Below are 10,685 nucleotides of genomic sequence, written 5' to 3' on the forward strand. Positions count from 1 at the left end.
ACCTGGAGACCAGCACTTAGATGCTTTTCATACTTCATATCGGATTGCAAGGTTCTCCTTTGATCTGCCTGGGGGTAAATTGAGGAAAGCTCATATAAACATCAAGTGATTCCTACTAGTTTTTATTTGCTGTCTTGAGATAGCCAGACAAAGGCTGCCTATTTGACATTTAATCTTTCCTGTCTGTTCCAGTCCAAACTGAAGTTTCTTTTCCTTTGTGTTTTTTTAGTTATATTTTCCGATTGAGTTGTACACGACTCGGTCAGTGGGCCATTGGCTATGTCACTGCAGATGGGAACATTCTTCAGACAATCCCCCACAACAAACCTCTTTTTCAAGCACTGATTGATGGCTTCAGGGAAGGCTTGTAAGTAACTTTATGAAAGTTAAGTTTTTTGCCATTTTGCCCTTTTTTGCTGTGAGTTTGTCTTATAAATCACCTGTGGTGAGGTCTTAAAGTCAGTTGAACAGTAAAACATACCCTCTGGGTTCATCACACAGTATCTACTTCACGGCAGAGGCAGCATGTTGCAGAGGTCAAGCAATCTCTATTGACATCACTAAGCCCCTTTTGGACATCTCTCAGCTCTTCCTTTTTATTTAGACCTTGATTCAGCAAAACAGTTCAGTCATGTGGACAGTCCTATTGATGTCAGTGGAATAATTCATGTGCGTAACTGTTTTGGCACTCAAGAATACTCAGACAGCTATCTTTTGCACTGGACAGCTGTACTGTCCTTTGCAATAGCAGACGATAAGTGTGCGTCAGTGTTTCTCTTGTCATAGATTCTTTTCGAGTCCTTAATTTGAGCCACTGCAACTGATATTATGGTGTTAGCTTTCTTACTCTGGATATTACAGTTTCACTATAGGATGAATTAAGAAGAGTAGTCTGGGACCATAACATCCTGTTTAAAATAAAAATTGCTGCCAGGAAGGAAGACAAGCTTCTTTTTATTTTTAAGCATGACATGCTTGATTTTTGTCCGATAGTAAAATTCTTCCAAAACTTCTTTTGAATTTAGAATACCTCGAATTCCCATCCCTCACTTCTCACCCTCATTCTTTCCTCCACCTTCCCCAAAAGAAACCTTATATGTGTGTTCACACACACACGTGTGTGTGTGTATGTGCGCGTGTATATGCACATATATAGAGAGATATCTTTTTCTTCCCCAACTGCTTACAGTTATTTATTTCCCGATGGCCGGAATCAGAATCCTGACTTGACTGGCTTGTGTGAGCCCACACCTCAAGACCACATTAAAGTTACACAGGTGAGCAAAGTATTTTATCCCATCAAATTTGCTTGCTTTCTTCCCAATTTCTAGCCTCCTTAGCTGTTTATACAATTCTGTCATACTTGGTATCCCCAAGGCTTGTTTTTAAGGCTGATGTATTTTACAGGAATTGCAGAAATCTCTGAATGGTAAGAATAGTCAGAGGAGATTGCAAAGGTTAGGTAAAGCTTTATTCAGGGCTGACAGATTTTAAAATTTTCTTTTTTTTTTAATGTTCTGCCAAATATTCTTTTGTGCCATCCAGCATGTCTTGAGCCCTGCTTTCCTAGGCTGTTCTTGGGACACCTAAATGAGAACCTGGGATGACTTGAAGTCCACTTTTTTCAGAGCTTAACAGATGTAGCTAGTACATAAAGTTGTAGTGAAATCTTTGCAGACTTCTGTTCTCCTTTGCACTGTGTTCTTGTGTTTGGAATTTATTTATTCCTGCAAATCTTGTGCTGGGTTTCTTGTAGCTATGACTAATCATGCATGTTATTTTACAGTATCAACCATGTCTGTCTGTCTGTCTTTCCCCCAGGAACAATATGAATTGTATTGTGAGATGGGCTCCACGTTTCAGCTGTGTAAAATATGTGCCGAAAATGACAAGGATGTGAAGATTGAACCATGTGGCCATCTGATGTGCACGTCCTGTCTCACTGCGTGGCAGGTGAGACGTTGCCTCTTGCTAATCTCTCTGAGTGAAGCTAGTTGCTCTTTTACATAAGTGGTATATTCTCTTCTCAGAACTGTTCAGTTTCCTCCAGCTATGGGGATAAGATAACATAACTGAGGACATAAGCTCATAGTTCAGTAATATCGTTGCATCAGTGCCAGCTCCACCAGCGCAGGGAGAAGCTGGTTAGATGCCTAATCTCTTAATCTAGGAATAGGCAAGAAGTGTGTGAGGACTTGCTAAAAGGCTGGTTTTCTATTTCAGAGAGAAAATACTCCATATTTGTAGCACAGTTTGTCTTTCTGTCTTCCTCTCAATTTAAAGGTACCTGCCAAAAAGCAGGTTTAAACCTCTTTGTATATTAACTATGTGTTTAATTTCTATATCACATTGGCTGTTGTAACAGATCTCTTCTCTTCCCTGAAGGAATCAGAAGGCCAGGGTTGTCCTTTTTGCCGCTGTGAAATCAAAGGCACAGAGCCAATTGTAGTAGACCCATTCGACCCCAGAGGAGGAGGAGGATTATCACGGCAAGGGGCAGAAGGAACTCCCTCACCGAACTATGACGATGATGATGATGACAGAGCTGATGATTCCCTCTTCATGATGAAAGAACTCGCTGGTACCAAAGTAAGGCCACCAGAGTGTGTGCTAGTAGATGTGGCAGTATTTACAAAGACTGCATGTTCTCCATCAGTTTTCTGTGGTCTTAGTGATTCATGCATGTGAGGTTTGTCAGAACTTAGAAAAGGAAAGGTTTTACTCAGTATGGAAAATTGGGGTTTAGGTTCAGTTTTGTCAGTTCAGTTCACACTGTCAGTTCTGTTAAGCAATGGTGGTCACACTTGGAAATCTTTGATCTTCTGTGCGTTGTCTTGAAAGAATCCTTAGAAGGGTGAAAAGGCTGGCCTGACCTATTGGAATGCAAGATCTAGGTTTATAACACTTCTCTGCATGCTTAGCAATGCTGCTTTTGATTTATTAGCCGTAGTTCACCTATATCAGCAAAAATTCAGCCATTTTCCCTGGTGATGAATATAGCCAATATAGTCTTCCCAAGGTCCTGATGACTAACTGGGTAGAGGGCAGGCTATTTTGCTGAGGAAGTCAATTTGACTGTCATCTTTTTATATGGTGTGTGATAAATTTGTATAATAAAGGTGTGATAACTCTCTGCCATTAGTGCTGCTTCCTTCCAGGAGATGTGTACAAGACAGGCATTCATGGATCTCTGCATGTTTTTTCCAAAAAGTGCATTGGTGCTCTTGCACATCTGCACATAGCGTTGTTTTACTGCATAGGGAATTGGGTTTGAATTTGGCTAACTTTTAATCATTGAATTCACCAAAATAAGCTGCCTTTCCTGGTCAGAAAGAATCCTCTATGCTGGTTTACCTATGGTCATATTTCTCTTTAGCTGCCACCCTGTGCAATGGTGTACTAAACAGTAAACCATATTCCTGGAGGTAGTTTTTGTATAGCTTGGGGAATCAAAGCAATTTCTGCTGTGTGACATCCTGTCATGGTTTGCAGTAGGCTACTACTCTGTATTCGTTGGCATTAGTGAGTCCAAGCTCTGTGTATAGCTTTTCAAAGTTAGAAAGCACTAGCCTTGCTTGTAAAGCAACATTTATGAAAAAGAGAAGAACGGGCACTGTTCCAATTTGTTAGGTGGAAAAACAGCTTTCCGGGGACAAAAATGGAGGGTTTGGTGCACACTAGTGATTGCTGCAACAGCCATGACACTGCAGTCAAGGTAGTTTGCACAGTGGTGCTTGCAGTGGTAAGTAGGATTTGCAGCAGATCGCGCCCTCTTGTGTTGAAAAGAAAAGAAGCTTACTTCTGCTCCAGGCCTAGTGAGTTAGGTTCGTTACACCAGCCAAACAGCTCGTGCCATTGCTAAGTATGCATTTTTTGTTGTGTGCCACAGCTAAGTGATCTTGTGTGCCCCATTGGTGATCGTCAAGGCTTGCTGCAAGTCAAAAGCTGTGAAATTGCCTGCATTTACTGGTGTATGATTGTTAATAATATAGTAATTTGTAACCATTAGCGATATTTAAGCCAGAACAAGTCACAGAGCTTGAAAGCCTCTCTAGAGAAAAGGAGTTCTGCTGGATTTTGTCATTTGTTGATTTTCCCATTCTTTTCTTTTTCAGGTCGAGCGTCCTCCTTCTCCGTTCTCAGTAGCTCCACAAGCCACCCTTCCACCTGTGCCACCACGACTGGATCTTTTGCAGCAGCGAGTGTCCAATCCACCTGGAGCTTCCAGTCCTGGGACCACTTCAAAGGTCAAACACACTGTTGGCCCTTTCAGCTATGATTTTAGTGGGGCAGGCAAGAAGAAGAGCGTTCTGGTGAACTCTACATGTTCTCTTTGACATCCCTAAGTACTTTCACACAAGACTTTTTCTTCTTCCTTTTCTGTAGTCCTGTTAGGCCACTTTCCTTACATTCCCATCAAGAGCCTAGTCTGTCTTGAAAGCAAATGCTTTCTTCTGGAATGCATGGTAGGAGAGTCCCTTTTTGCTGTTTAAAGGGCCTGTCTTTTCTTCACGTTCATCCATGCAATTGCTAGAAAGAAGCTGGTCCTAAGCTGAAGTACTTTCTCACTTAGGGTGACTGGTGTCCTCCTGTTGAACTACCAAGTTATTGTTATTACCAATATCTTCACTGGTTTTCAGCCTCAGCCACTGCTGCCTATGCCTTTTGGAGCCATGTTTATGGGCTTGTGTTTTGTTCTAGCTAGCAGGCTAGATGTGGGAAGATGTCACATTCCTGTCCAGACTCCTTTTCTTCACAACTTTTTCCATTGGGCGTTTTTTCAGATAGAAAACTAAGGAAGGAGTGAAATGTGTGTGATGGGGAGACACTAACTTGTTTTCTGATTGACTAGCAGAAGGCATGTGATTTTGGTGGCATTTGGTCATTGGCTGTTGAGATATGACAGCAGTTTTTCAGCTGGTTTGGCTGAAGTAATGAAATTATGCCTGAAAGTTCGGGCACAAGAAAATACCCAATTCTATGAATATTCATTGCTGACTGATAAATAACCCACAATTGAATCTTTTTTTAAATAATGGGTATCCCTTTTTTGGAATCCAACCTAATGCTGCTGTAAGCTTTTTTTTTTTCTTCAAGAAAAATAATCTGGGGTGTTTAGTGCCTAGCTGTAGCTGCACATAGTTACTGTGTTACCTTCTTCAAGCCTGTAGGAGAAAGTGTCTCTGGAGGGTTAACTTGTGAGGCTCTGGAGTGTTATCTCCACATCCTTTGAGGTAATTTTCTTATAAAAGTAGATAACAAATGAACAGAAGCAAAAACAAAACCTCACCCTTCTGCCACCCACCTCCCTCCTTTTTGTATTTTGTGGCTAGACTGCCTTTGTTAAGCAATATTTTACATTCTTCTGCCTTCCAGGCTGCACCTGGTACTCTTCACAAGGATAAACCTTTGCCAATCCCACCCACACTCAGAGATCTCCCGCCGCCACCGCCTCCAGACAGGCCGCATTCCATTGGGACTGAAGGTCGACCTCAGAGACGTCCCTTGCCCTGCACGCCAGGAGACTGTCCTTCGAGAGACAAACCACCCCCCGTGCCCTCCAACCGTCAGGCGGACCTGTGGCCATCCAGGCCGATTCCAAAAGCCCCATCTGTAGCTCTCAGCCCTGGTGACCCTTGGGCTGGGAGAGAACTGTCAAACAGACACTCTCTTCCCTTTTCCTTGCCCTCTCAGATGGACTCCAGGGCTGACAGCCATCGGCTTGGGAGCACACACAGCCTGGACAACCCAGTGGTGAGTAGGCCTATTGGAGATGAAGGTAATTTGTGAGGAATTAAGTCTTCCAAGATGCCCTCTTCTTATAGTTTACATCTGAATAGGGCAATCTTGAGCCAAGGGAGAGATGGAAAGCAACTGGGGAATGCCAGGCGAGGGAGAATAACGGGAGGACTTCTTAGGGAGGTGCTTTCATGCCTCTTGGGAGCAGGGCTGAATTTGCAGTTTGAGCAGTTTGAGCAATCATGAGCCACAATTTCATGATCACTGTTCACCCTTCAATTTTGTAAAACTAAGAATGTTTTGTATTGGGAGCTGGTATGCTGTAAAAGTGTAATTTATTCTTCTCTGTTTTCAGTCCAGTAAAACCTGCACACAGTAGCTATGATTAGTTTAACACAGTAAAATTTGAGTTAAATTTGGATCTGTTACTATTATCGATGTCATGATGTGTAACTTAGTAGACCAACATATTGTTTTCTAAAAGAAACCCCAGGCAGTTTTGCTTTCTTTGATTACATTCACCTAATTTTGCCGTTTAAAACCTCCAGCTTTCTAAAACTGAAAGTACATTTTTAGCCAGACTGGCTAAGAAAATGACACTTGCATGGTTGTCATTCTGTCTCCAAATGTGTGTGCTTGTCTGCATCCTTCTTCTCTTGTACCCCATTAACATTTTGGCCTTTTGGCCTATTTCAGCTGAATTTGCCAAAGCCATTGGGGTCTCAAAAGATATGTAGTTTTTGTGTAAACAGGCAGTTGGCTACAGGAGAAGAACCCTGCTTGTGCCCTCACTGAAGGAAAACTGTCACAGACCTACTGGATTTCTAAGTAAATGCTTTGGAATAATGAAGATACTACTTTCCCCCAGGGGATGTGTTGAATGACTGGCTGTCAGCTTTGCAGCTACACTGGTATATGTGGTGTTTCTGATTCCTGGTTTGAAATTTTTTTCTTTCAGAGCTTGAACAGTGGTCCAACAACAACCCCAGAGTGTGAACACCCCAAAATTAAACCCTCCTCATCTGCCAATGCCATCTACTCCTTAGCTGCCAGGTCTGTTGTTTTCTAGCAAAAGTGCTCTTCTATAACTTAAAGAATGGTAATTGTAGGGCTTTCTCCATGCTGGTGCCAGGGACAGAATTTGACACAACTCTGTCAGCCTTAGTTTCAATCTCTGGCAGATTCAAAATACACAATCTAGAGAAAGTAGATGAAATCAGCATCCCAAAGATCTGTGGATAGTGGTGGTAGTTATCCTGGCTGTGGCAATAGGAAACAGGCTACAGTTGCCGTTATCTCTTATGATTTCACTTCTGAGTTGGTCTTTATGTGAAGTAGGTGATGTGTAATGTGTATGATATTGTCAGCTTACTTTTGCCATAATGGGCTTGTGCCAGTATGACCTTGCAGATGGGCTGCTGAGAATCCTGAAAGCCAGGTTATTTCTTCAGACAGAATCACTTTAAGATGACTGCTTGTTACGTCCACTGTAGATTTTAAAGGCCACTTTGATATTAATTAGATTTGGAGTAAACGTTTTTATGATGTTTATATCTTGTTTCTTCTGTCTCCAGACCACTGCCTGTACCAAAACTGCCTCCTGGGGAACAGTCTGAAAGCGATGAAGACACTGAATACATGTCACCATCCTCTCTGCCTGTGGTGCCTCCAGGTCCTGCTGTACAAAAAACAGAGATCAAAATGCCTTTGGAAATGACTCAGAGTTTACGGTGAGATTCTGTCTGTATGTACTGTGTTTCTTCCTCACAGCTCTGGGAAAGCATATTTGTTTACTAGGATGGAGATTTTGCTTGCTCAGTTTGCTGAATTCCCCCAGTGATATTCACCAGATTTAGACTAACATAGCTAACTGTAAATGAAATGCGACTACTGCTCTTCTGCTGAATCCTTATACAGTATTAAAGGAGTCAGATAACCACTCCCACCTCTTTCTGCCGGTAATCTTCTGAGAGCAGCAGCAACTGAAATTCAAAATTCTATTAAAAGGTTGTGTACTCCTGGTGGTATCAATTAAATTCTTCTAAGCTGATATGCTGTATTGCAATAGACACCTTACTAGAGCATTTTCTGGAACAAATACTATCACCGAACAGTGGTGATTTCAGTTTGAAGCAGGGATCTGTGCAGGATCTCACTCACAGAGACTAGGTAGTGGTGGTTGACCACTGCCACTTGTCTGAAGGGAAATGTGTGTTCTCTCCCTCAGAGTTTTAGACTGCGACCAGCAGACGGATGGCTGTATGTATGAAGCAATGTACAACATTCACTCCCAAGCAGCACCCTCTGCTTTCGAGACTGTCAATGCTTCTGGTGAGTGGGTGTGCTAAAAAAACAACCGAGAAACCGAGGTACAATGAATCGGTCCCAGTCACAGTTGGAAAAGCATTTTAGGCTACATTAAATATTACTTGCTTTCACTGTTGAAATAGCTAGGATGCATGTGGAAACATCTGGGTCTGTGTACTGCAGACTGCATATGGTGACGTTGTTGAGAAGCCTAGTTGGAATGCACTGTAAAAATACTCAACAGTTGTTAAAAAAATTGCTGTTTTGAAGATTTTTTTTTTTCTGGGCAGCAGTTGTCAGCCCACATCTATCATAAGTATTTTTAATCTAATGCTACCTTCTGGAAAGAGCTTCCATTGAATGTGGGGTTTTGGCAGCAAAACCTTAGTTCTGTGTCCTGTCAATGTTTGTGGACTACAGGGGAACAGAGTCTGCCTTGAGACAGAGGCTCTGTTCAGTCCCAGAACTCAGAATGTGCCTCTTGTTGTAGATGAAGGGGATCTGGCAGCAGCCACTGCCAGCAATGGCCCTGAAGAGTCAGAAAATGAAGAAGATGGTTATGATATCCCCAAACCACCGCTACCAGTTGCTATTGCTCGTCGCACACTGTCTGATATCTCCAATGCCACACCTGCCTTCAGCCGAATGTCTTTGGAAAATGACCCTGTAACAGGTTAGAGAACACCCGTACTCTTCATGTTGTAGTAGGTACTGATGGCTTGCTATGCAAGTTTGAAACGTCTGTCAGTGACTCAAGGTTTTATATGTAAGCTTAAAATCAGGTTTACAAGCAGAATTACACTGGTTCTTAGGTGTTCGGTTTGGTTTACAACTTGGAATGCACTGCCTTGGTCATTTAATCACTGAGCTAGCAAATCACATTTAAATCACAGTTAGGAAAACCTTTCCTCAGCTTAAAGGATATTCCTTAAGCCACTGTTTCTGACAGGGCATACCTTTTGTACCAGGGCATGAAACAGAACTTCAGAACATTACTGCTTATCACTGTTCCAAGTCAAAGATGACATGGCTGGCCTTGCACAGCTTGTCTGGCTCAGTCTCGGCTGCAGTTGTTGCCAGCAGATGGCACAAGTGTACTGTTTGATGCTGTCAGTTCCTTTGAGCAAGGACCTAGTGGCTCAGCAAGGTCAGCTTTTTGTCCCTGGGGAGTAGAGGACATCTTGTCCTGACTGCAAGGCACGTTCTCTGAGGGAAAAACCAAAGCCTCGTGTCTCCAAGAGCCTTTCTGAATAATGCTTGACTTATTCCCTACAACTGCCCAGCAGCTCTAAAGGAAGTTCTGAAACTCTTCCTGTTGGGGGCTTTCAGCATGTCTGAACACTCCAGTGATTTGCCAAGTAAGAGGAGCGAGTTTCTTGTTCTTTCTGGAGGCAGATGGGAGGCAGAGCCTCCTGCATCCAGGACTACTTGCTCCAGTGAGTCTTCTGTTCATCTGCTTCACCACTTCCCCCTCCATGAGCTTGCTCTTCTTCAGCGCAGACAAACGTTCATTAGTGCAAAGAAGTTTATTAACTTTTGCCACGCCTCCCTGTCTCCCTTTTTAAGTCTCTCACTGTGTCTGTAGAATGTGGCTGACAGGGATAAGAAGGGGCAGAGAGAGCTAACATCCTGCTCCCAGATGAAGTACAGAGCTTAATCATTGACCCTCCTTTGTTTCTACAGCCCTGAAATAACAGTGCTGTTGTCCTGCTCTGTAGTGTTAGGAGATCTGCTAATGAAAAATGCCGCGAAAATGCTGATTGTTACTGCTCTGAGAAGCATATGCAGTTTTCTGAAACACTGGGTATTGGCTACTGCTGAAGCCTGGTGTTAAGCAAGCCTGACTAGTATGGGATACATTTTGGCAGATTCATGTTCTCAGGCATTGTGCCCTACAGTTTAATTTCTTAATCATTTGCCCAAAAAAGCTGTGCTAATAGTTGCCCTTTCAAATTGACCCATGGTCTCTGAAATGTGATCCTGTTCAAGCTGAAAAAGCTATTTCAAAAGTCAATTTGGGGGAGAGAAGTGGGTAGTCCTTTTTCTCAAGTGTACAAAAAGCTTTTTATGTGTTAGGAGCTAGTACTTTGAAGAGTAGGGAGTTGAACTGCATTGTGGTTGGTGAGAAAGCTTCAGTGAATTTGTTTCCTGAAGAGCCTTCTCTGTCTTAGTGCTTTTGGTACAAGTTTTTCAGAAAGGCTCCACAATGATGGCTTCGTTTCTGACCAGTGCTGCAATGCCCACTCTTAAAAAGGGATTGTTTGGACATTCTTATTCTTACGGATTTGTCTGTTGCACACCAGTTCTACTGCTAGAAAACTCTATCTTGAGTGCCTGGAGGAGTTTCTTCAGAAGACGAATAAATTTAAGGTGATGTCAAATATGCAGAAAAGTTTTTTTGTAATTTTCGAAGTAGGAAAAAATGCTTTCTGCAATGATACAGGAGGTTAGAACTCAAAAATTATCAGATGTCAGATTAACACATTAAGCGATGTGTTGGAGTGTTGGGTGTCTTGTTTGGTTTATTGGCTATTCTTTTTTCTCCCTGGAAACAGTGCATGATGTGGCTACTGGCAAGTAACACATCTGAATGACTAAGAGGAAAGGCAGAACAGGCTGGGCTTGCTGATCTGCCATAG

The 10,685-nt window shown here is 42.5% G+C and overlaps 1 protein-coding gene across 1 annotated transcript in view; it reads left to right on the plus strand.

Moving 5' to 3' along the window:
• The window catches only part of CBL (Cbl proto-oncogene), a 45,057-nt gene that overhangs the window by 32,457 nt on the left and 1,915 nt on the right, over window positions 1–10,685 (plus strand). The window contains exons 6-15 of the mRNA XM_009638450.2: window positions 230–367; window positions 1,190–1,277; window positions 1,822–1,953; window positions 2,386–2,589; window positions 4,116–4,247; window positions 5,377–5,754; window positions 6,698–6,792; window positions 7,314–7,469; window positions 7,967–8,070; window positions 8,537–8,719. Coding sequence (XP_009636745.1) covers window positions 230–367; window positions 1,190–1,277; window positions 1,822–1,953; window positions 2,386–2,589; window positions 4,116–4,247; window positions 5,377–5,754; window positions 6,698–6,792; window positions 7,314–7,469; window positions 7,967–8,070; window positions 8,537–8,719 — 1,610 coding nt within the window. The remainder of the gene's footprint in view (window positions 1–229; window positions 368–1,189; window positions 1,278–1,821; window positions 1,954–2,385; window positions 2,590–4,115; window positions 4,248–5,376; window positions 5,755–6,697; window positions 6,793–7,313; window positions 7,470–7,966; window positions 8,071–8,536; window positions 8,720–10,685) is intronic.

Source organism: Egretta garzetta, unplaced genomic scaffold, assembly GCF_000687185.1.
Source record: "Egretta garzetta isolate BGI_Z169 unplaced genomic scaffold, ASM68718v1 scaffold365, whole genome shotgun sequence".
Classification (NCBI taxonomy): Eukaryota; Metazoa; Chordata; class Aves; order Pelecaniformes; family Ardeidae; genus Egretta; species Egretta garzetta.